General features: G+C 31.9%; 5 protein-coding genes across 5 annotated transcripts; all 5 read right to left on the reverse strand.

Annotated features, from left to right (window-relative positions):
* On the reverse strand, window positions 211-2919 carry LOC109362961 (nudix hydrolase 19, chloroplastic-like). The gene is made up of 6 exons (XM_019609065.1): window positions 2346-2919; window positions 2019-2159; window positions 1839-1943; window positions 1312-1411; window positions 762-854; window positions 211-596 (listed from the first exon to the last, which is right to left on the reverse strand). Exons 1-6 carry the CDS (start codon window positions 2820-2822, stop codon window positions 361-363), a joined length of 1152 nt encoding a protein of 383 aa, XP_019464610.1. The 5' UTR covers window positions 2823-2919; the 3' UTR covers window positions 211-360.
* Window positions 4569-6883, reverse strand: LOC109361773 (zinc finger CCCH domain-containing protein 39-like). The gene is made up of 2 exons (XM_019607313.1): window positions 5696-6883; window positions 4569-5019 (listed from the first exon to the last, which is right to left on the reverse strand). The coding sequence occupies exons 1-2, from the start codon at window positions 6528-6530 to the stop codon at window positions 4757-4759; spliced, it is 1098 nt and encodes a 365-aa protein (XP_019462858.1). The 5' UTR covers window positions 6531-6883; the 3' UTR covers window positions 4569-4756.
* Window positions 10611-12411, reverse strand: LOC109362033 (transcription initiation factor TFIID subunit 15). Its single transcript, XM_019607608.1, has 4 exons — window positions 12268-12411; window positions 11588-11930; window positions 11039-11109; window positions 10611-10910 (listed from the first exon to the last, which is right to left on the reverse strand). Exons 2-4 carry the CDS (start codon window positions 11923-11925, stop codon window positions 10897-10899), a joined length of 423 nt encoding a protein of 140 aa, XP_019463153.1. The 5' UTR covers window positions 11926-11930; window positions 12268-12411; the 3' UTR covers window positions 10611-10896.
* On the reverse strand, window positions 16697-17580 carry LOC109362301 (early nodulin-93-like). Its single transcript, XM_019608003.1, has 4 exons — window positions 17376-17580; window positions 17213-17274; window positions 17018-17093; window positions 16697-16978 (listed from the first exon to the last, which is right to left on the reverse strand). The coding sequence occupies exons 1-4, from the start codon at window positions 17470-17472 to the stop codon at window positions 16902-16904; spliced, it is 312 nt and encodes a 103-aa protein (XP_019463548.1). The 5' UTR covers window positions 17473-17580; the 3' UTR covers window positions 16697-16901.
* LOC109362296 (protein kinase PINOID 2-like) lies at window positions 20907-22824 on the reverse strand. The gene is made up of 2 exons (XM_019607994.1): window positions 22157-22824; window positions 20907-21845 (listed from the first exon to the last, which is right to left on the reverse strand). Exons 1-2 carry the CDS (start codon window positions 22732-22734, stop codon window positions 20993-20995), a joined length of 1431 nt encoding a protein of 476 aa, XP_019463539.1. The 5' UTR covers window positions 22735-22824; the 3' UTR covers window positions 20907-20992.

Consider the following 26552-nt stretch of genomic DNA (forward strand, 5'->3'; position numbering starts at 1 on the left):
ATGATGTTATGTTTTTAATGTTGAACTAAGCATAGTTGTGTTTAATTTATAGTTGAAATTTGTAGTTTCTCTATCCCAGAGTACTTTCTATCATTACATGTCATTTTTTTTATAAATAGAAAAATTTGCAAATTTGTTTATAAGATATATCCTGCTAAACAGCCAGAAGAAGGTAATAAAAAAGAAATAAAATGTAATCATAAAAGAAGGTAGCTGGTCTTATACAATATTTATTGCATTTATTGATAATATTACATGACTTGTACATAAAAAAATAATGCAAAACCATAAGTTGAGCACCTTCAAATTTGTGACAGTGACTCTAGATTGTTTGGAATAGAATTGAAGAGCATTCAGTACTTATTGATGTGGGAAGGCCCAAGAGGAAATAAGGTGATGAGCTATTGCATAGGGTCCAGGAACAAACATTGGAGTGAGTTCCCCACTTTCAGTGTTCGAATCTGCACCCAATCTCTCACTCTTTTCAACTCCCTTACACATTTGTTCTACCTTTACTGCTGCATTTCTTTGGGATTTCTTGTATTCAGCAAAAGTTAGTGCTTTTCTTACATCTTCTCTACTGTACCACTGGGCATCTAGATAAAAAGTTGTAGCATCATTTGAGACACATGACCTATGTAAGTTGTCTCACTCACAAATAGGTGTTTATAAGTTAACTAGCCACTTGAAGTCATGCACATAGATCAAAGTAAAAGTGGGCTTAATAGGTAAATTCAATTAAACATTGGAAATCAATGTACCTTCTAACTCTGTCTTGTCTACAGTTATTTCAAGGGATTTTGCGTAGGCAAAGAACCCAACCATCAGCTGGCATGGAATGCTATTAGGTCCAACTAGAAATAGAAACAAAACTATTAGTTGTTAATAGACAAAACAGAGAAATGTATATTTGTAAACTTGTACACAAAATAGTAAAATTAAACATAATTATGTTTAGTATCATTAGTTCATTACATTAGAATATGTTAACTACTACTACTTATGATGAGTGACAGGTGCCTAAATTTAAGAAACATTTCAAGTTTGAAATAAACTTAACATATTTGAGACATGATATCTCATTTAAGTTACTTAGAGAAGTGTGAACACGATTAAACCACCACAAAACTAGTAGTGATTAATTTGGAGACTTCTTCTATATCCTCAATTAGACTCGTGAAACAGAACAAATTAGCAATAAATTTTGGAAGTCAGAACCTCACATATATGTCATATGCATTAACAGAAAAATAATAAAATTATTGAAGCAGAGTAAAATTAACATGTAAGTCCATGTAGCATAAGTTATACCAGGCCATGGCTGAGAACTGTGATATACAACTTCTCCTACTTCAATACCAGTCTCTTCCCATGTTTCTCTTCTCACAGCTTCCTCCAAGCTTTCCCCAGGCTATATGCAACAGGATACAAACTAATAAATGCTATTATATATATGGAGAAAGGATTACATAAAGCAACAAGGAAATTGTCCTGCAAAAATGGATTCTTAAAAGAGAGATATTATGGCCATTGCCTATTGTAGTTAACAAATTCAAATGACTTTCCCCTCTATTTAGTCTAATAAACTATAATGTTACATTCTATTAACAACACTTGTTTTGAGTGCACAACGATCCTCTGTCTTAAGAAAATCATGTCTTCATGTACCAAACCAATGAAATTTCATAGAATAGCGTACAAATATTAATTTATATTATTATAATTTTTACTTTTAATCCGATAAAATTTTCTGATTGGATGGGAACACCAAATGGGACAGGTAATCCCCATCCCTTTTGAGTTCCCATAAAAGTCTTAAAATTGGTGAAGATATTGACCTCTGTAAAACCTGCTAAGCAGCTCCATAATCGAGGTATAAGCTTGGGTCTTGAAGCCAAAAGAGCACGGTCATTCTCTTTATCAATGACTAGCATAATGACCGCCTACATAAAATAATGTGAGTAAAGTACTTGACCATTCATATATAAAATTAACACTTATAACAGAAGATAGCAAACCGGATCAACACGTGGATATATCCTCTTTTTGCAAGAATCATTTGAACATTGCTTCCTTCTCCCAGCTTCGATTGGAACAGTTTTCTCTCCACAATGTCCACAAAATCGTGAAATGTTATGCCATTCTAGCAGTGCCTTGGCCTGGCCAAATCCAATAATTAGTAAAGTTGCATTAACACTTCCTCTCACTAAGTATCACATAATGAAGTTTGTATGGGGTGCAAATATTGTGGCTACGAGTAATATAATGATTCAAAAGCAATACAAGATCACTCCAACAAAAGGTTATTAAATTTATGAATGATATTATATACAAAAAGAACTTACGTGACCAGCAATAGCCAAATTTCGCATTGCTTGCAAATCTTCCCAGTCACTAGCAACCATGAGAGTTCGAAGCTCAACAAAACTCATTTCCTTGCTACACAATTCAGTTACCAAGCTACTATGATCAGAAACATCGATTGCCCAGTATACAGCGTCGTCTTCAGCACTTGAACCCAGATACACCAACCACTCTGCACTCAACTGGGAACCCGAATTTTCGAAAAAACCCTTAAGATCTTCCAAACTGATCCAACCCAGTTGAAAAACCGGCACCGGCGAGTCACCAGTGGAAGATGCTAAGGGCCTGCTGTTTTTGAAAGGGAGCACGGTGAAATTCGGGGAAGTAGAAGAAAGAGTGTTGGTTTCAAGGATTCTTATGCTAAGAGCTTGAAGAGCTGATTTGGGGGAAAAGGGGTCAGTGGGTTTTCGGAGAAGAGGGTTATCGGCGAAGGCATGAGAGTTCAAGTTTATGGACATGGTCTTACGTTGTTTTTAGAGAGAGGGAGAAAAGGGGTTGAAGTTTAATGTAGGATTAGAATATTGGATTATGTTATTCCATCGGGTGTAGCACAGTTTTGAAGACATACCAAAACGAGGTATGTGGTGATTGGTCCTTCAATAATACTCTCTGTGATATTCACACGTGTACCTATCTCAGTTTTGGGACCTGCTAATGACAAACTACTTCTTAACGACCATACGAGGGGGACATAAAACTAGAGCCAAAAATGAGTTAATCTTCTGACACGTTTATTACTCATTTATTATTTTTTTATTGGTTATAAAAATATTTTATTATTAATTTTTTAATTTAAATATATATTTTTTTAAATTAATTTAAAAATATTTTTCATAAAAAACATAATACTTTTGTGAAATAATAGATATGGTCTCGTCAAAATAAATATTGTCTACCTAAAGAGTTTTGTGAATTTATATACATATTTTATAATAATCAATATAAACCTTTTATATATTTACTTCCTCTATATTACCACTTCCATATAAACCTTCAAATTTTCCTAGAAAATCTTTTATTGGTATTAGTAGACATTTCAAATCCTCCCAAATTTTTACAATATTTTGTTACTCTAGATCTAGTCCTACCTTGATGCATAAGCACTCATTATATTAAACAAGTTTTTCATTTTTACAAACTTTAGGAAATGATCTTTTTTTTTAAATCCATTACATCATTCTTTCATTTATTATCTCTAATTATACTAATCTCATTTTTCGATCTTGTATTACGAGCGTACAACAACTTAAAACCTGAAACTTTTAATTTCTTTGCATTTCCCCCAACCAAATTAATTTCTTATAGGCATATAAAATTGATCCACATCATAGCAATTGTGTCTAATATTTCTATTAATTAACTTGTAAGAATACCAATATTCCATGTTTTGATTCGTATTTTAGACGATAAATTAACTTCTTTACATGCACCTCATCACGCAAATGCGATGACTCTTGCTTAATTTTTAGTACACCTAGACAACAATGCATCGACCTTTACTCTTTTAACATGGAGCGATGGAGCCTCTTGCATTTGGACAACCATCTAGCATTATCATTATCACAATGTGGAGGGTCTGCGAGTGGTCCACAAACATAATTTCTGGGAAAACTAAGAAAATTTCAAATAAATAATGATGTAATGTGATTTTTAATTCCTAAAAAAATTGTAATCTAATGTGACGTGACTACATATAAAATATCAAAGTTATTGTTAAATTTTTATTTCAACTACTTTATTTTATTTAATTTTAATACTTTTTTAATTTCTTAATTATTCAACAATGCATGCAAGCTGCCGCAAACCCGTTTTAAAACGGTCATAGCATTGAATTTTGTTCATTAAGCTGATGTAAACATGCTCACGTCTGCTTAAATTTTTGCTTACATTTGCTGGCGCAGACAAAAACGGGTCAAGTACCCGTTTTACCATCTCTATTATCGCACTAACATCATTGATCCATATCATAGAGATTCGAGAAAGTTTTACGGTAACTCTCAATTGCTAAACACAATCTTTACATTTTATTAGGCTTATGACCAACTATGTATAATATCAAGCACAGATAACAACCAAGCCTTTTTATTTTATTAGGGGAAGAAAGTATATAAATGAAAATATCATATAATTATATTCTCATGTTCGAATATAAATACATACTATAAAATATAGTTGAAATCTATTTGTAAACTAGATTTAGGTTTAGAAAATTGTAGGATTGAGAGACATCTAATTCTTAATTCTTAAATCCATCAAAATCATTCATATGTAGTGAATGATAATGGAACATATTTAACTAAAGGACAATAGCAATTAACATAAATAAAGTTATGAAGTGATAACCAGCAATCAAGACCACTTCAAGTCAGGTTTCCGCTCTACTTGGAATGTTTTACACATGTGGCTCATCATCGTCCTCAAGCCAATCACCATAAATTCGATTGATCTTCTTAGTTCCTTTCCACTTCAATAAACACTTCTTTCCTTGTGCAGTGTCATTTGCCCGAGGTGGACTTGCTAAGTTGCTAGGAGCAGGTGCAACATCAATGACAGGAATAGATGTAAATTTTGGCAAGGTTGTACTAGTAGCATAAGTTGCAATTGGAATGACACTTGTAGCTTCTGTTTCGATGCGTCCACCAAGAACATGCAACTCTGATTTGAAAAAAAAAACCAACACTTATGTATCACGAAATTGGAGAATTTTGATTGTCAGTAATATATTTTTGTTCACATTAAGCAGATACAAGTTATCATATGCTAATGAAAGTACATGTAGATTACTCAAGAGTCGGGCCTCTTAATTATTTGAAAATCAAAACACTACTGTTAGAAAACAACTCATGCACAAAGTTCATCAGAAATGTAACTTTTCACTCACACATGAAATATGCCTCAGATACATTTAATCACAGAACAAAACATTGTTTATCCAACCAAATTAGGATAAGCAAAAAGAATCTCCTAAGTCTCGGTACCTTGATTTAAAAGTCTAGATATTACATAAACAATTACTAAATCCTCAGTTAGAACATGCTTCAGCTTGTAACAATGGTTAGATTACATTCCATTATGTCATCAAGTTTTTGCGAACACAAGATAGAGGGACACAGAACAGCAAGGAAAGTGTGTAAAAACTATTCATTGCAGGAAATATCAAACACAACAACACTAACCATACACATTAAATTCAAATAAATAGTTTGGCATCTTGTTTGATTACAATTCCACCTATGATATCCTTGCATACCACTAACAATATCACATCAAATGGCCATATATATCGCAAATTAAAAACGCGATTTAAGAGAACATAATCCATAAGTTGTACCTGATTGTCCATGAGCAAAGTGACAATCCTCCCCAAAAGGGCAGTGACCTGTAGTCTCCCATTTGATACATAGCTTAGTCTTCCAAAAAGTGGATCTCACATTTCCCCTGTAAGCATTTAAACCCATACTCAGAGCCATGACCTTATTAGTTTCTGAATTATTATGATCATAGCCATTCAAGTAGGACTTTGGAGATCCATTAGTCCCTATGTTTATTGCTGAGCTCTCCTTAATCCGACCCGAATCATCCCTAAACTTCGCGGGGTCCTCATGAAGGAAATTACACCTTTCACCATAAGGACATTCCCCCCCATTATAATACTTCTTACATAGCTTCATCTTATGTATAATTTTCTGATCATCATCCCAATTCTCTGCAGCATCGTTGCTGCCGTGCAAGCCAACAATTTCCTGCCAATTAGGCGGCGGTTGCCTCATATCTTCAACCCCATGTGCAAAAGTACAGTTCTCACCATTCCTACAAGAGCCAAGCCTAAACTTTGCACACATTCGGGTCTTGAAGAAAATGTGGCTTGTTCCGGTTCCGACTTTGTTGTTGTTCTGTGGATGCATCATGACCATTCTTGGAGGGCATGGAATTGCATTGGAATGGTTGTTGTTATTGATCTCAAAAGAAGTTGTTCTTGCTCTATTGAATGAAGGGGGATAATCATGATCATGATCATGATCATCAATTAGTGAACGTTTGATGAATGGTTCATCATTCTCTGGGAATTCTTGTTCAACACTTAAAACAATGGCATCGGTCTGTGAGGTAGCATCATATGGTGGCGGTAACGGAATATAGGGTGGCAAATCATTGAAAAAACTCATGATGCAAAAATTCAGAGATTATGATTCAATTCTATCGAATTTAGATTTAAAAAAAGATTGATTCTTGGTGATCAATTAGAACAACATGCAATGAATTCTTGGAAACAAGTGTGTTCTTATACACTGAATAGACCAGTGTTGAAAAAAAGTGAATAATGAAAGACCAAATTGTGAGTGAAAAAGATCACATAATGAAAATTGATTGAAAAAAAAAGACTCGGATGAAAATGTTGGGAACAAAGGAGAAGAGTGATCGAAGATGAAATCTTTTTGAGAATAGAAAAAACAATATATTAAGAAAGAGAGAAGAAGTGAGAGAAGACAACTACGAGGTTTATGTCTTTAGCCAAACCTAGCCGCAGTTTTTATCAGTTTTTGTTTTAAAAAATATTTTTAGCAGCATGGATAGGGATTACTTTAAGAACGGTACCGTTCCAATATCAAACTAATTAGAGTGTTACATTTTATTTTTATTTTTTGTTTTTAAAAATATTTTTTTATTCATATGTCAATATTTTAATTAGTTTGAGATAGAAAATACAATATGGTCAAGAATATATGATCCCATCCCAGTTTATCATAACCCCTAATTCACTAATGAGAACCAAAATTAACAATAGAGGAAATTATATGATGAATAAATGTAATTAATATTTTACCTTACAATCGTTATTAATATATATTTTATTACTCATCAAACGCCTCAAAAACATAGTGATATACCATATTTTAGAGCAACAAATTAAGGTAGTTTGATTAAAAATAAGAAAACTAATTAATGATATTACTTTAGATGAATATGGTTAGGTTACTTAGTCAATATAATTGTTCTAACATCACAATATTAGTTTCAATTTACCCATGCTCTAATTAAACTCACCAATACTTCTAATAGTCATATTATATAAAAATATATTATTTATATACTCAGTATAAAGATTTATATACGATCAAAATATTTTATATCATTTACTGTTGTGTTACTTATATCTAAAAATCAATAATAAAAAATTATACATCATTCTATAAGGATAATATAAAAAATTTTACACTACAAATACATGCATTTTGTCTTATTATACAATAGCTTAAAAGTGAGATATTAAATTAAATATGATAGAATTTAATAGTCTCAATCAAGAAAAGTTATTTAACTCAGAATGAATGACTAGATCAAGATACTGACTCAATGAGTCACTTATTAGACCAATGAATCAAATATTAGACTAGATTTATGTTAAAAAATTTAAAAAATTCATAATATTACTAAACATTGTTTAATAACTCTATATTTTAAATTTAAAAATATTATCATATGTAATTAAATAACAAACAAAAAATATTTTCCTACTATAAAATGTCACAGAAAAAAAAAGTTGAAAATATCGTCAAATAACATATGTATTATGCTTTAATTGTAATAAAAATGGAATGAGTCTAAAATTTAATTAAACAACGAAATTTTTATTATAATATAAGTTAATAAATTACAAATATAATTAAAAGTAAGTTTAAAAAATTCATCTTAAAACAAAATTGTTTTGGTTGTCTTTAAAAAATATTTTTTGTATTGACTAGGTCTTACTATCCAAGACACCAGTTTTAGGCTTAAATTGGCCGAGTAGAACCGAGCCAATCCGGTTTTAATATAAAACTGGTGACATGAGAGGCTTGGACCGATCAAATGTCTGGTTCATAGTTAAACTAGTCAGATCAGCCAGTTCAAGCCGAGTTTTATAACATTGCATTTAATATTATAATTTCCTTAAATTTAGGATATAAAAAATGAATCTATATTTAATTTTATTTTGTTTGTAATCCTTTTCAAACTTGAATATGGTTGATTATAAAATAAATATCTATGGTTTATTAGTCTATAGACTAATAATAACCAACCAAAAGAAATTTAGAGTTGAACACTAACCTTTTTAAAATAAAGACTCCAAGTGAGTACAAATTCCATATATTATTTATACTTTTTAGGAGATACAAAAAAAAATTAAAAGCCTTAAATAAATGAAAATAAAATAAATTTACTTGCACTTTTAAAATGGAGTTAAGGTACTCGAATTAAAGGAATTAACCTTCCATCTAGTAAGGTTATGTTTGGTTGGGTGAAAATGAGAAAAAAGAAAGTGGGATAAGCGAAACAGAAAGGAAAAAAGTATTTTCTATTGTTTGGTTGCATTGAAAAGAAGGAAGGAAAAAAAAATTGGTGGAGCCCATATATTATATTTTCTCTCCATTATTGAGAGGAAAACATGTAAAAAAATTGTACCAAAATCGATTGTCCTAAAATATGTCTTAAATCATGTTCCAAACCAATAATAATCAAATAAAAAAAAATAAAAAATATTTAATTTTTTAATTCACATTGCATATTTTCATTAGTTTAAGATATGATTTGAGATATACTTTGAGAGATATCAATCTCTGATAGTACCCAAAAAAATATCATTATTAATAATAATTATATTATTTTCTCTTCACTTTCTTTCTATTCTCTATCATACTAAACAACTAAAAAATCATCACATTTTCTACCCATTTTCTTCTCTCAAGTTTTCCTTCATCAACTTTTCTTTGGTGACTTTTCTTCTCTAAACACAGTGTAACTTACAATTTTATACGCATAGAATTAATGCCAAGTGTGTAACACTAGAGGTAGCAGGATATCATCTGGTAAAATAATAGCATTTTTTTGATGCTGTCAAAGTTATCCTTTCACTTTATGGCTCTTTAGGAGTGTATGATTATCACTCTCTACAATTATGGTTCTATGGAATCGACTAGATTAACTTGATGTGGGTGGTAGAATGATGGAATGTAAAGCTGTAAACATTTGATTGTTGATCTCTCACGAAATAAAATATATTTACTTAAACCAACAACACTGATTTATATAGCTGGTAATAATGTCTGTGTGCTTTGGTGGTATTATTAGAAGAGGTTATGATAGTTGATTACTGCTGAAATTCATGAATCACGAGAAGAAACAAACACTTGTCTCTATGTTATCGGAACTATCCTTGTTCTCTACCTAAAGTGTGTGGTTCATGTTCTTGTTTGCTGACATGCTAAGAAACTTGATTAACATGTTTAGTAAATGAGACATGTCAGATATATTGCTCATAATTTTTGTCATACAAGTAAATATATTTTTCCCTTAATCTGGATCATATATTTCTTGGATGAGGATACCATAAAGGAAACAATAGTATATAATAATAAGAAGAAGAAAAGAAGGGTTTCTGACGTATGCAGCACTTTGGATCCCCCATCTCTGAAATATGCTATGGGATTTTGTTCACTAATGTGGGGTTGATTCCTAACAGTTAACATCTTCAAAGCATATAAGCAAAAAGCTGGCTTAAAGAAAGCCTAGAATATTTTGAAGGCTATGTAATAGGGCACAAGGAGAAATAAATAACATGTATATGCTTTTTGACTCCACATCCACATTCCAAATTTGTTAATGTTATTATTAAGTCAATGAAAGAAGATCACAAAAAGATAATGAAACTCTGCATGATTTGGAATTCAGTATTTCTTCCCAATTTTGGAGCATTACAAGGAATCAATACACCACTTGCCCTGAAAACAATTATATTAGAACTTTTCAGATTTAGTTGTGGCATCTCTGCTTTTATACAGTGCAGTAGGTTCTTACATGTTTAATTATTTCTTTGCTTAGAGGTTATATGCTTAATAGGGGGTGGAGATTAGGCTGGATTTTGAAGTAAATTGTCCGGAGTCGCAAAGCCAGTTTCCAACCGAAAATTTGGTAGCGACCACTCCGATTTTCGGTTGGAAACCGGCTCTAAGACTCCCGGATAGATCCCTTGATTGTGAACTCATTTTTTATTTTCCTAGTAATTTGAATAGTGTTGTTGAACCTATTGCTCATGTAGTTCCATGACTTGGTCTAAATTCTCTGCCTGATTTATGAACCAAGCAAAACATTGTTTTGGACCACTGGAACATAAGCAACTCAATAAAATAGGTGTTTCCCACCAGTATACAATGTCTATCTTCATCATCTGCACTTGCACTCGAATCGAGAAGGTTAACAAGAGAAAGTTTGATGGTAAGTCTTATTGCATCTTCAAAAGCTTAATTATCTCATTGATGATCATGGAGATTAATACATATGTATTGCACAATCTCATTGTCTGTACATCTAGCAAGAAACAACAATAGCCAGATATTTTTCCTATTGCAAAACTTTGCCATGATTCTAACAGAGGGCTGCACCTATGATTAGCATAGAGCTTAACATAAGGAAAGCAAGACAGAGTGTTGTTTGGAGAAAAAAGATGTCAAGTTGAAATCAATGATAATTGCATTTCTTCTGAAGTTTCTTCTTTCAGTGTGCACCACCTGAAATAGAAGTAATAAATGTATCATGGGACTGAGGTTCATAGCATTTTCTGAAAACATTTTCACTCTTCACCATATTTTTGACAAAAAGGACAAATGAAACGTTCAGCAGACTAAACTTTTCTTACCAAAATCCCTCAGCATTTTGCACTTGAAGCATTCTGCCCTGCTAGCATAATTATGCACTCCACAGCCATATCTGTTGTATTTGAAAAAGGAAAACAAAGATGAAATGCTTTAAATTAGGAAGAAATTTGGATATAAGTATTTGTATTGTACTATGTTTAATCAAATTAACTGAATTCTTTATTGACCATTACTTATTGTTCAATAATTGCCATGGTCCTTATTCTCCATGGTAACCTTTTATGCATACAAATATTCTCTATCTCACTATATGTCAATGTGCAAGGATGAGTACAATTCTCTTTCTCTTGGAAGAAGAAAAGAAATTGTACCTTTTTTTATACATGAAAATGCAACTTTTATCAGTTACTTGTTACTAAATTACATTGGTCAGCTTTTATGGCAGTTGGATATCTAATTGTATATATTGGTCTTTATGTTACAACTGAATGCAGGCTCTTCATTGAACCAATGAAGTTGATAAAATAACATCTATTGAAGAGATAGTGTTTCAGTACTCAAAATATGAAGATAATGTGAGCTAAACTGACCTTGGGCAAATCCAGTCACCGGTTTTCCATCCAGGGGGTAAACTGCAATCAGATCCATATCCTCCAGAGCCTGCAATGTTTCCTCCATATCCAGAAGAATAATCATCTTTCAATGCACCACATCTATAGCAGTTTGATCGGCTGGCATAGTTGTGAGCGCCACAGTTCATCCCGGTGCAAAACCAGTCCCCTGCTAGTGTTTCGGTCTTGTTGTATCGATAAGTTGATGGGTCAGGGCCTCCAAACTTGGGGTACCCACAATTTTGGCAAGCATCCCTCTTCTTGAAGTTTATGTGCTCACATGCACCACACATCCAATCTCCTCCAGACCAGCTCATTTTTCCTGTTTAATATAAACATGTGAAGTGGGAAATGACAAGTTAATAAGGTTTCATCATTTCTTAGTGTGCAGCCAAATAAGAGTTACATGACTTGTACTAATGTCACATGGCCATGGCAAATATTAATGATCCTTCTAAAAGGCATGCAAAGTGATTGCATAGGAGTCTTGTCATTTTTTTCTACAATAGTAATTATGTGAGTTCAAGTACCCTAGTTTAGAGATGAATAAACCAAGAGATTTACTTGTAATGCTTTACAGAGAAAATTTGGATATAACATTCATGCATGAGAAACTATCTAAGATGTGAATGACAAACATAGAAACAATATAAACTTACCTTTTAAGAAAGATTTGTGAATGACAGAAGTATCACTCAAGAAATAGTTTGTTGCTGCTACTTGCTATAGAGTATAGAGTAATAGTTTAAGTTTTAAATAGCTTGTAAGTTAAGATGGTGAATTTAGTGTCTGTGTTGTGAGTCCTTATATACTAGTTGTAAGATCTCTTGTAGGGGACAAGATGACATGAATGTCCCTTTTCGTTCCCTTGTAATCTAGAAATCATTTTCTTCTAATGATATTCCAAAAGTAACAATACTACACAACTTCTAGATAAAATTTTTGAGTACTGCTTCTAGTTATTATTAAAGAAGTGTGTTGGTTGGGCTTCTTAATGTGTTCGTAATAATATTACATGTGTATACATGTATTTTCCACATGATCCTTTTTCCCATCTTTACATGATTCCTATGCATTATTGTGAGGAACATATCCAGGGTAAGGAAGGTTATATGAGGGGTAGCTATTATGTGGTAGATAGAAAATAATGCAACAGAATCCATTATATCCTCTGAACCCCACCTGTGGCTTAACAACATGAGTTGATCAGGAACAAATATCACATGTCCCAAAAATTTCTGTCTCCATGTCCAAGCCAATCACATCAACAGGTAATCAGAAAAATTTATTTTCTATTTTTATGATTTTTTTCCTTAACTAGTTTGCATTTTTTGATAGGATAGATACGCAATGGGACACCAAATCTTAGAACAGGTGATCTCCGTTTGATGATCCGACTCAAAATTTATCAGATCCATGTATAAATGCATTACACTCTACACGTTAGGCTCATCCAACTTGCAAATAAACCTTCACTGGATAGGTTTATGTAGTCATGGAGAGTGTCCATGCAGTTAAAAGGGAAACAGTGAAAATAATTATATATGGGGAATCAATTCCTATCTCATGCAAATCCATTCCCAACTTTTTTCTTTGTTTCAATTGCTTTATGGAAATAATTGAAATGCCATTCGAAGATTCATATCCAATATGGCAACATTGATGCTTTGTTTTCCTTCTTTAATTATGATTATACTAAATGCATGTTTAAATTCCATGGCAACAAGAACTGAAGTTCAGCACTAATGAATTTGACATGGTGTACATATACCACTAGTTATGTTGCTCTTTAGGATTGGTTATTCACATATAATGACATGTCACATCATATTACAGTAGTTTATAAAGAAAACATAAGATATGTCATTCCACGTTGCCTTTCTTCATGTCATGTACATGTGGTTTAAGACTCTATTAGATTTCTACGAGCGACATTTGTTGGGAGAGACAGTCATGTATTCCAGAAGTGTGAGGGATACATTTGATAGTACAAAAAACATTGTCTATCTTAATGGAAAATTGATCATTTATCTTCAATGGTGTCTCATTCTCTGTCTTAGGCTACTTACATATTAATACATTCTAATTGACTCGAGATATAGAATATGATATTTTTGTGATAAGTGATCTATGTAGTTCTTGGTAGAACTTAGTGCATGAAAAAATCTATTTTTATATCTCATGTTTTTTAAGGCAAGTGGTGAAAAAATGATAGAATAAAGATGCGGCGGGTCGAAACAGGGTATGGAGAAGTGAAGCTGACATGTTGACCATGGATTCGATAAGAAGGAATCATGATCACTAGTTTTCATGAGACCGAATGAATATTCCACATATATTTAATCGAATTAACATAAAATAAAACCTTAGACAATAACTACTACCTCCACTCTTTTATTCTCAACGTATGACTATTCTCAAAATGGGACCATTATTCATCATTCTATCTGCTTTTCAATAATACAAGAATCCATATCCTAACCACACTACCTCCAAAACATAACCGTTGCTTTTGGATTTTGAATATTACTAGCCACCACCACAAACTTAGCATAAGATAACGACCTATTTATAAATACGAATGTAAATCACTCTACAATTATTCAAGTTTAATTCAGTTACAAATTTTATCAATTTTATCTGCTAAACTATACAGATAATATAAATTTGAGCTGGGTAGCTAGTGTTGATTATTAAAATGAGCCACGTGTCAATTATTTTGGATAAATTAGATTTAAAATTCTCGACAAAACTTGTTTTAAAATTGATATATTGTTACAAAGTTTTAAAAATAATAGTAATATGTTTTTTCTATAAAATCAGTTTAGAAATCTTCTAATATTACAAGCATGTGTTACTATATGTCAGAACTTGTTATTAATGGTTAGTAGCTACATAAATTTAGTCACTAATAATTGATTGTTTCGATTCCCATTTAACATTCATCGATTCTCTTTAATTTCAGTATTTTAGTTTGAAGATTCAAAAAAATAGAGAGGTTATGCGTTACAGTTATGATCATTCTCTTTATATTCACGACCAATATATATACAGCATCTAAGGTGCTATACTACATTCCTTTCTTATTTAAAGTTTAAGCACATTGCAATAATATACTTTTCATTGAGTTTTCTGAGTCATTTGAAGACTATAAAACGTATTATATGACTTGCTCTAGCTAGGTCTTGAATTATTCATTACAGATATTTCCTTCACCTTGGCTACCTCATGGTCCTGATTCTAAAAGTTAGTAGTGGGAAACAGCAATAGCGTTTTTGGAGGCTTGGATTGTGTTTTGAGATAAATAATGAAATAATAAAATGGAGGGGTAGGATGAGAATTATCAGATTCTAGAGACAAAGGAAGTTAGATGTCATTAGAAAAGTTTAAAGATCCCATAAGGATATGATAAAACGACAAGATCTGTCCCATTTTTCTCTCTCGGTCCAATAAAAAAGTGACATTTCATTAAAAAGAAAAATTCTAAAAATATAAAAGGTTATGGTTGTAAATATCATACTTATATGATTAGTGAAATTTTTTGGGTTCACATTACAATACGTGATTCCTCAATTTTTAAATTATTATTACAAAGATTTCTTTTACGTGGAACCAGATATGTATATGTTATATGGTATGACAAACCTTGGTATGCATTAAGCAGGAGGATAAGGTATCATTATTTAACTATGGCAAACAAAATGAGAGAGATATGAAGATAAAATCACAATACCCTTAACAACAAGTTCAGGGTACGTACTTCAGCTCATGGCTAGGTGGTTCCAACCGGTTCCATAAACAACGTTTAATTTCTATCATATGTTCACTTACTTTGAGAAGAGAAGCTACAATTAAACATTATTTAGGCCATGTGTGCTTGCTCCAAGAATATATATTTGCTAAGCTAACATCATTATAGTAGATTAGCTTGGGTTAACATATACAAACTTGTCTATGCTAAGATATAGTATCAATGAGAGATGAATAATTCATGTATCTCTGCCATAACCATAAGTTCATTTAGTGTTAAAAATATATGACCGTTTGTTTTAATTTATTTTTTAATAAAAAAATAAAATTAATATCCAATATACAATTCATTTACTTCTTATAAATCAAATTAAAATTCGAAAATAATTAAAATGTACATTCGAATAAAAAATGATTTAAGTAAATGAAAAAACAGATGAATAAATTATTGTGGTGGTTGTGTGCATTACTCTTAGTATATAAAAAATGTTAGTCATTAGAGTCTTATATTAGTTAAGGAAACTGATATAATTTGTTTATCAAAAAAAGTTAAGGAATTAAGTATGTTAATATATTGATGAGGTGACAAACAAAAAAAAACTTTAAAACATATGGTTACTCTTACCATATGAAAAAATATATATGTAAAACCAACAAGTAAGAAGTGTGATCTGATATATTACATTGATTTACAAGTTAATGAAGGTATTCACATAAATGTGTCATTTTATACATGTTTCTTTTCTCGTCCACAAACATGTCTAATGAAAAATTTATTACAAATAGGATTTATGACAAACATAAGAATGACGATGTTATCTAAAAACATTAAGGACAATGATTAACTCCACGCTTCAAACACAATTCATCTCAACTCATTTCTTATCTGCTCCATATATTTTATTTCACAATCTTCAGACGTCATTTTCAGAGTGAAAAGACTAGATCTTCAAAAATATGCTTCAAGAATTGGAAATGTTTGAAGGAGACAATTTCCTATTCTGTCTTGAAACTGATACAAGAGTCCATTTAAAAAATATAAGGTATGTTTCATCACCGTTGAATGAAGATTCAGAACTAAGTAGGGATTTGGAATTGGATTCTCTACAATTTTAAATGAAAATCCAATTCACTACAACTTTAACTTCACATGGGAGAGTTTCAACAAAAAATTATGTTTCAAAATTTGGACAATGGATTGGCATTTTGTTTTTATCTTCATGTACAGAAAGAACTCTACATTTTATAGTTTTTGAGGGTTATGAAAACTCATCAACTTTAATCACCAAGTGTATAGACTTATGGTAACTTCAGTGGAATAAATATGTGCCCTATTGCAGAAAGAAAAAGGAATGATTTGCATTCATATAGTAAATAACTGATAATTGGTACATTTATGCTCTCTTGTTATTGAAATGCAAATCTTTATTTATAAATACATTGCTGATGGATAGGTTGACACAATTTGGTTGAAGGCTTGAATCTATAATAGCCTAATGAAGTGCAACCTCATTTAATATCCAAAAGGTTATCCATTTGGAGTTCATGCATTGAAGGAGTTCTTTCTTGCTGTTGCCAAAATGGTCTTGTCAGCTACTATGAAATATGCTGCTCCAGCCACTACAAACATAAAAATCTAACAATGATTAGTGAAGTAACCTGTGGAAATTATGAGAGCTTGAGCAGTGGGATTAAGGTTGGCTCTTGCCCAAGGCAGCATCCTTACACTAGCAAGCTGCATAAGCATGATTCAATTCAGGTATTTCCTATTTACCAAATATTACTAAGAATAAATCTAAGTGCAAAATTCTTGAATGAGTGAAAGAAAAATGAATAGGTGCTGATTATACTTACAGTTGGAATAGCAGTGGCAACAGTAGCAACAACAGCTGCCTTAGTTCCTGCTATCACACCCTCTATTTTTTACACAACATAATTTGACAAATTAGTGAGGCCATTAAAAAAATGTATATGAATTCAACATTATAGCATTTACATATATAAAAAAGAATGTTACCATGAGCACAGCGTTTGGCTAAGGCCAATTTTTGATCCAGAGAAGCCAAGCTAGTTCTTTCAAGAGGAGAATTAGCAGCAACGTTTCCCTTGGCCATCTTCAGAGATTTAATTAATTGATCAAAAGCTAATAAATGAGCAAGTATTCTAGAGTTTTAGTTAACAGATGAATAAGTAGAATAGATTTGGATGAGGAGAAGTTGAAGTTGCTAGCATATTTATACTATGAATTGGATAGAAAGTAAAGTATAGGCTCAATTTTTTTATTCATTTTCCCAAAAGAGAGAAGGGTGGAAACCATGGCAGGGAAAACTGAGTAGTTTGATGGTTTCATATAAAATCCACCGTCTTCAGACACTTGTTTTCACTTGGGTTTCTGTTGTTTTCAGTTGATTAATATTTTTCTCTTCCCAAAATAGACCACTTTTCAAAGGGTTATAATGAAATTAGCTTTGTGGAAAGAGGGGCTTGGGAGTGATTTTAGCTTCATATCTCAGCCATGTGGTCCAAGGGAATCTATGATATGGGGATGCACTATGCTGATACTATATTTAACAAAAATGATTTTATAACCCCTGATATAATAGACACATGTACTTTAGGTGAGTGAGAAAAGTTTCATATATGGATATGTAAATGATTTTTATGTATTACTATGATTCATTGGTAGTATTAATTTTCTTATATTAACTATGCATCATCACAGTTTCAAATAGTGAGAATAATGCATGACATTTCAGATATCTATATTTTTCATTAAAGAAGTACAAAATATAGAAATAACTAAAATTATGACGAGTTCATCTATCAGTAAATATGAATAGACATGAGTGGATAATTTACTTCCTTATCCATTTCTTGTTCTGAAACTGACACTTAAATTCATAAATAAATGGCATTTTCCCCTGACCTTGTACCTCTTTGTTTGCTTGTGACATTTGAGTAACATAAAGAAACTTATTTTGTTCCTTTTTGTTTTGAAATGGAAAGCGTAGGAGCCAGTGGTTTAGGACATAGGTGTGGGTTGAAAGTTAAAACCATGGGCATTGGTGAGTGTGGCTCATTTCTGATCCAATTAACCAAAACTGAAAACGGATACCGTGGATAAAATAATAACGGGATGGGATCATGTTAGCACTGTTGCACTTTTTTTCCAAAGGTTCATTGGATCTGTCATCTGTGTGAGTGCATCTGTTGCGTTTATTAGAATGTAACACGTGCGCTTACTCGACATGTGCAAAGTGCACGCAATCGCATTCACATGCAAAGAAACTGACACATATCTTTCGGTGGATTTTTTCTCAATAAATGTTACTGCATTGCATTAAAAAACTTTTGATATTTATTATTAAGAAGAAGTTAATAAATAATAGAAAAATTGAATATGTAAACAATTAGTATATAAGTATTTATTCATTGTTATAAAAATTGTAGAAGTAATTAATTATATTGAGTTTTATCATAAAATTATTATAATACTAACATATTAGATACATTTTCTTAATGAAAAATATTAGATACTAAAAATCCCCCACGCCATTATTATAATACTAACATATTAGATCTATTTTTTTAAGAAATGGAAAGGATTTAATATTTTGCATTGAAAAAGGAAAGTTATTTGTGTGCGTTTTTCGCTCAAGAGAGGGAAGGGGACTGATACCTACCTTGATGAGACAAAAACTAAAGATGAAAATCAAACATGGAAAAGCAACTATCAAATCATATACTTGGTTGGATATTGGGTTGGGTTGTATGCAATGATGGCCTCAACATAATTAAGCCTTTTTCACACAATTCTGTGCAGAAAACATGTACTAGACTTTAGAAGAATAATTACCTTTCTCTTTGGTAATTATTTTGTGAGTGCTGAAATTTTCCGTCATGTGGAAAGGAGGTTTATGTGCAATTGACACTGTATACACAAGATTTAATCTCATATATAAGGAAGAAAATCAAAGGCAAAAAGAAAATTAGAAAAAGGTTATTTGAGGAATATTTCAACGCACATCATTTTTTGTTTAATCAGTGATATTTATTCACCTTAACGATAATAAACTAATTTTTTTGGAGTGCGTGTTTAACACTTTTAATAAGTATTGTTAATAGATATTGAACTTTTAACCTTTTAAATTATCTGAGATTAATTAGAGTTTTACAGCATACACTGATACTAAGTTGGTGAACCTATATAGATCTTATTACATTCATGCTTAAAGAATGGAACGAAAGGCTTGATAGAAGCTGATTCTTGCTCATTAATGCTACACTCCATTATAATGCAAATCTAAATGGTGGCTTATGCTGTCTTCCCTTTAGTTATAAATCTATGACAAAAGTTACCACTTAAATGACCAAGGATTGGTTTCAAATTAGGAACTTCTCCTTTATGAAGGGAGAAAGTCCAATACCATAGTTTGAGTTAAAGGAGTTCCTCTATTTTACATCATGTTTTCCAATAATGCAATTACTCTCCTCTATCTAAAATGCTTAAGTGCAAGACATTTGTTTTACATTTTAAAAAATATCACTTTTGTTTATAAAAAACCTAGAGTGTAAAGTTTATCTTAAAAATGATGTATTTAATAAATTAAGATCAACGTTTTTTAATTTTACAGGATTGAAAGTTACTTTGCTAGTTTATTATTTAATGTTCTGTTGTCATCATCATGTAAAAATGGGAACATTTTTTCTTGAAAATACATAAAGACTGTTCATCGATGTATGATTTATTGACAATTTAGGTAAGAAAATGATTCTTTGATTGGCTTCTTATTTTTTCCACTTTTACATATAAAGAAAAAATAATATGTATTTATAATGTAAAAATATTATATATTATCATTTTATTATTTTATCAACTTTTTTCCTCTTTAGAATATTGCTATCATTTCCCTCCACTGTATTCAAGATGGTCCACTCAGTCTACACTCCTTTTGTTCCAGCCTCTTACCTCATCATTACTATTACTAACACAATTCCCAAAATTTCCTCAAATTTGGGAAATGACAGCTTTTTTTATATATATATATATACTTATCGTTTTTTTTAACTCAAAGGATAAAGAGTTAAAAAGGTTATAAAAATATATTGAAAACTAAATTTATTATCTCTTAGAATTATATATTTTATTGCTTATCTCAATACTAAAAAGGAAAAAAACTTTCCTTTTCTTTCTTTTCTTCATTCGGTGTAAAGTACATGTAAATGCGCAGATATATGAAATAGCATGGGGAGAAAAAGTATATTATTATATAAAGTATTGTTAAAATAAAGTGATTACCCCCTTTTATTTCATGCAATTTTCTTATGAATGATGAGAAGTGTAATTATTGTCATCACATGACTTCATAAGTTTTCATGAGAATCACATCAGAACAATCATGGGATCCCACCTTTTTCACCTACAAATTCTCCACTATTGATAATATAATAGTGGATACATAATATAATAACAGTATACAAATATTGTAAGTTCAAGCATAGTGCCTTGATCATACATTAATTTCTAATTATTTTTCTAAGGTAAAAGAAAACAAAGAAAGAACCCATAATTTCTTCTATGACAGACACATTTGTGGAAACCTGCTTTTCCTAAACACTATTTACATTCTGCAGTTAGAAGTATTCAAAATTAGGATTAAGCTGATATGGTTGATCTTTGTCTAGCTTGCTTAGTTTTGGTACTAAAACCCTACTTCTAATCCTGTTCTTATTATCATTAGGGACCTCAGGGGGTTTAACTGATCTAATCAAAGCCCAATTAACACCCTTGAAGAACTCATGCCTTTTAATCTCAACAGATCCCATGTAACTTCCACTTCTCTTATTTGGATTCTTCACTAACAGCTTGCTTATAAGGTCTTGAACTTTCTCTATTTCTTGATACTCCTTGCTGCTTCTGAATGATATTTTAGGAAATGCCAATGGTTGCTTTAAAATGTTAATAAGAGTTTTCTCATTATTGTCACCTTTGAAAGGTGTTCTTCCATATAACATTTCATACAAGAACACACCAAATGTCCACCAATCCACTGCACTTCCATGACCTTGTCCCAAAATCACTTCTGGTGCCAAGTACTCATGTGTCCCTACAAATGACTTGGACCTTGCATCAATAGGCTCAGCCACCAGCTCTGATTCAAGTTCTTGGTCTTCAATAGTAACATTTTCTCTAATAACTCTTGTCACAGTTGGTCTTGTTTTGTTGCCTAAAAGACATGATATCACAGGCTGCATGGGTGCTGTGCAGGAAGGTGTAGATCTCTTAATGCTCTTAATAGTTCCCTCTGACCTTGTTTTGCTCCTTAGTAGCTTTGGAACAACGTCACATTTGAGAGAAAGATCAAAATCTGAAAGCATAATGTGCCCATCCTCCCTTACCAGCACATTCTCTGGCTTCAAATCCCTGTACACTATGCCCATCATGTGCAGATACTCTAAGGCCAAAAGTGTCTCAGCTGCATAAAATCTGTGTTTATTTTCAATTTACCACATGGTTAATTAGTACCTTGAAATATTTAAAATCTTTCAAATATATAGAAGTATCTTCATCAAGAATAAAAAAAAATAACTTACGAAAACCTTAATAAAGAAGTGCATGATTAATAATATAGAGCTTAAATAATTGACTAATAATTTAATCAATTTTTATATATCTAATATATAAAAAATACATCTCAAATTCTAGTTAACAACATATAGTAATTATAAATGGATTGATGATTAGCCATTAGGTAATGTTGAAAAATGGTGTAGATATATTGGAAAAGAGTTACTTACTTAGCGGAGGCAATGGAAAAGCGGTTCCCAGGTTGGCGGTGGCGAGCAGCATATAAGTCTCCACCGGGACAGAACTCCATAAGGAAGCAAGAATAATGAGAAGCATCGAACTGAGTGTACAAAGTAGGCAAGAAAGGGTGATCAAGCATCCCTAAAATCTCTTTCTCCATTTCAGCTCTATGCAACTTGTTCCTTATAGCAAGTGCTTCTCTATCCACCACTTTCATAGCATACAAGCACTGTGCCAAACCCACCATAGGGTTCCTTATTTTGCAAAGGTACACGTTCCCTATGTCACCACTTCCCAGCCGCCGCAGCAGCCGGAAGTTGTCCAATCCAAGGTGACCTTTGTCGAGGCGGAGCCGCTGCATGGCCTCCCATGCAACTTGGTTTGCCTTATGTGGCTTGGTGGAAGTAGTGGTGGTATATGTCGTGGAGGAACAAACGGAGACAGAGCTCCGGCGGCGGTGGCTGGTGAAGCTGAGGTTACTCATCCAGCTCCGCCTTGTTTCAGGGACGGTGATGGAGGAGGAGCTGCTGTCGTAGTCGACTTCACGTTCATATACGGCGGTGTCCATGGTGAGTGCAAGGTAACATGTATGTGGGTGTGTAAATGCTTTTTTTTTTTGAGTTTGTGTGGGATTCACATTGGGTTTGTGAAGTGGGGATTTTATATGCAGAAGCTCCCTTTGTTGGCATTGCTATGGTAGTTGGCATATGATGAGGATTGTTGTCCCCAATCATGTCTCTGACTAATCATAGTGAAGCAAAATTAATAAAGTTATAAATATTTAATTTTTTTTTAACTGATTTGGCATGATATGATTATACGTAGGCACATGCTACATAAAACATGACGTGGAATTGAACAACACCAAAATTAGTTAATTTTGTTTAATTTAATGCTACTTAGTGGATTCATTAATTTAATTTTCCATCGAACATGTATATCAGTTGCATAAGCCAACTGATCACCTGTCTAATATTTGTTGTTTCATTGTATTCTAATTAATTAAAAAATATCAACTAATTAAGAAAAAAAATCATAAAAAATAGAAAATAATTTGGTTTTTTACTTAGTAAAATATAATTGGCTTAAAATGTAAAGATATGGATTTTTTGAGACAAATAATCCTTATTCCAACAAACAATAGCTAAACAATAAATAAAAACCATAATTTAAGTTGAAATTTCTAATGATCAGGACAAAATAGATTGATTAAATTTATATTAAGTAATCAGACAGCTCAAGCCCATATTTCAGCTACAAAAGTCACATATTTTGAAATTTATATTCAAATTTAATTTCAGCCATTCTCATTTGTTTTCTGATAATGTTCATTCAAATTGACATTTTAAATTCTCATTTTAATTTTTTTAGTTAATAATGTTCTTGATTTGGAAAGGAAATCACATAAATAAAAAGAAAGTTTTTAAAAATAAATAATAATATATTTAAGTTATTTATTAAAATTTGATTAGTTGGGAATAATGAATGAAATGATCTATTTTCCTTTGATTTAATAGTTTCACGTTAATTTCTTTCCAAACAAAGAAATCATCTAAACATGTTTAAATTCTTCTAACAAAGTTTTTTCATTCATACAACAAGAATTGAGCCTTTTACATTATAAATTTGTCTATCTATTAAATGTGTTGGCTTGTTAGTGTGCAACAAGCATCTTGATCCTAGAAAAAATTGTCAAAAGCAAGATTCCTTTAAAGATAATTTTTTTTATGTGGCGAGCTTGAGCAACGTTTAGGATTGAATGAATATTTGGATTTTATGCTGAGCCATGGAAAATACTTTTTGGGTCGTTTATTTATTTTTTTCATGTTAGAATTGAATGAACTTTTCTTGGGGAAGGTGCGGTGGATAGAGGGTATCAGGGTATATTTTGGATCGTCCTCACGTTTTGGTGCCCAACGATTGCATAAAATGAGACACACAAAAAGGTCTACTAACTCGAAAACTTTTGGTCTTGTTTTTGTTTTAAGGCATGCTAGTTCAGTGACGTACCCACTAGGCATTGTTCTCTCAAAAGTAATTTCGGATGAAACAAACTATATCTCAAATCTTATTACACTTAAGAATGAAATAAAACTATAAAAAAATATATGTTTTCACTATTCAAATGATCCATCAACTCTACTATTTTATCATTTTTTGGTTTTATATAGTTATCCTTGCATTAGAGGTAATTTTATTCGTGCTGGAAATATCAACAGGTATGTGAGACTAACTTTTCTAGTGAATAGTTTTTAATCTACAAAATTCAAACTTAAGATCTTACTTAAAAGGAATCAAACAAACATGTATCTATTATATATATATATATATATATTAATTATCCCCATATATGTAACCTACTAAGTTATATTTGACAAGAGGACTTTGGAAAGGAGGGCAGGGATACTCTTTATATCAAATAAATTTATTTATTTGGAAATTTCTTGAAATTAGAGATATAATAAATATATTATTATGTACTGTAACATTTTAATATTGCTGTTATTTTCATTAAGAACCAGGTGGAAAACCACTAACCGAGACATTAATCGACTGAATAAAAAATGGAGCCTTGGAACACGAAATTACAGAAGTATGAGAAAAGGGTTGTTCAAAAATAGTAGTACTTTTTTCATTAACAATGCATTATTTATCATTTACCTCTCCGATTTTTATCTTTTTATCCTATTTTATTTATCTAAAAATGAGCCTTTTAAAAGTAGATAGTCAAAAGCAACCATTCTCTATGTTTAAAGCTTGTGAATAGCGCATATCAAGAACTTTTATTTGCTATCTATTTTTATTTTTTCGGTTGCAAAGCAGAAAGGAGAAGCAGCATGCAAACGACATCGTAAACTATGCCAATGATGGTTATTCACTCCTTGTTTAATCAACTTAATTTTCAGCATAATCACAATGAACAAAAAACATTAAATGGCTACCAGTTATTCCGTGAAGATAAATGGTTCAGAGGAATAAGGATGCACGAATAACCCGTGCCTCAAATTGAATTCACCACCTAGATTTGAAATTGGCTGTGAAGGTAGCTAGTAATTTAAAAAAAGAGAGGAAAATAACCATATCTAAGAGAATTTCAAGCACAACTTATCCCTTAAAAATTAGAGGATATGGGTTAATTTGAATTCACTTGATCTACGTTTGGATTTATATGTCAAACCAGACCCTGTTTCCCATTTGATAGCATTTGTGATTCTACACAATACACTTTGAATTTCATATAAGCCAATAATTCCAATCATTCATTCTAGTGTGTGTATCAGAATGTACATAAATAATTTCTTGTTCAAGTTTTCTATTTATTGACCATTTATCTACAAGATCCTGTCGTTTGGTTAGAAATTGTGGCAGCAGAGGCAGCATAAATTGCAGTGTTGCAGAGTGGCAAATAAATAGGAAGACTCAAAGCTCCATCACTTGCTCCATAAAATTCTTCTCCCCCAAACCCTCAAAAGTACCATCAACTATACCCACCAACCTTCATAATTTCTATTTGTTTTTATGCTAATAATAAAAGGAGAAGAGCCCACACACATATATTGCAAACAAAAAAGAAATAATATATATAAGAATGCAATAGGACAGATAATAAATGCCATTCACAATTCAATGGAATTATTATAAATGGAACCAGCTCATCCATGCCATTAACGGAAAAAGAAACGGTTCAGAAAAATATAAAGATGGCCTACTATTACATCATTTTTTACTACTCTAAGATTCCAAGTGTACTTGTACTGAGTATGTACATTGAAGTGTATCACTCTCAGCAACATGGATAGTGGTTTTGCAAAATGTCACATTGTGAATACTCACTTTTGTCCGGTCGCGTGTTCAACATTTAAAATAGACTCCAGTGTATAGTACTACAGACTGTCACATACACAGGGGTACATAATGTTGGAGGAAGAGGAATTTGAATGCTAAAAAGGGCACAGCCAACAAAGCAAACAAAGAATCAAGGGATCAGTGGCCATAAATACATCGTTATAGCAATCAGTGGTGCATCATTCAGGTTAGTCACTAATCTTTTTATAGCCACCGGTTACATTCAAGACATATATCCCAAAATATACATGTTATTACATATTCATAGACATATATGCGTTTTAATGCCAATGCCATGAATGTCATAAAACTAAAACCACTACTTCTATGGGCAAAATGTCTTTACTGCCAAACATGAATACCTTGTATGGTATCCATGACTGGAACAACCAAGGCAGCGGTGGAAGTCAAGCCATCTTCCATGAACGATGTCGACCATGCTCTGTCCCCCATCACCAAAAGGCTGCCGGCTCAAACCTCTCTACCCTAATTTCCCCAAAATCCCAATCTGAATTATGGCATGAATTAAATCTCGATGAA

Source organism: Lupinus angustifolius, chromosome LG12 (genome assembly GCF_001865875.1).
Source record: "Lupinus angustifolius cultivar Tanjil chromosome LG12, LupAngTanjil_v1.0, whole genome shotgun sequence".
NCBI classification, from domain to species: domain Eukaryota; kingdom Viridiplantae; phylum Streptophyta; class Magnoliopsida; order Fabales; family Fabaceae; genus Lupinus; species Lupinus angustifolius.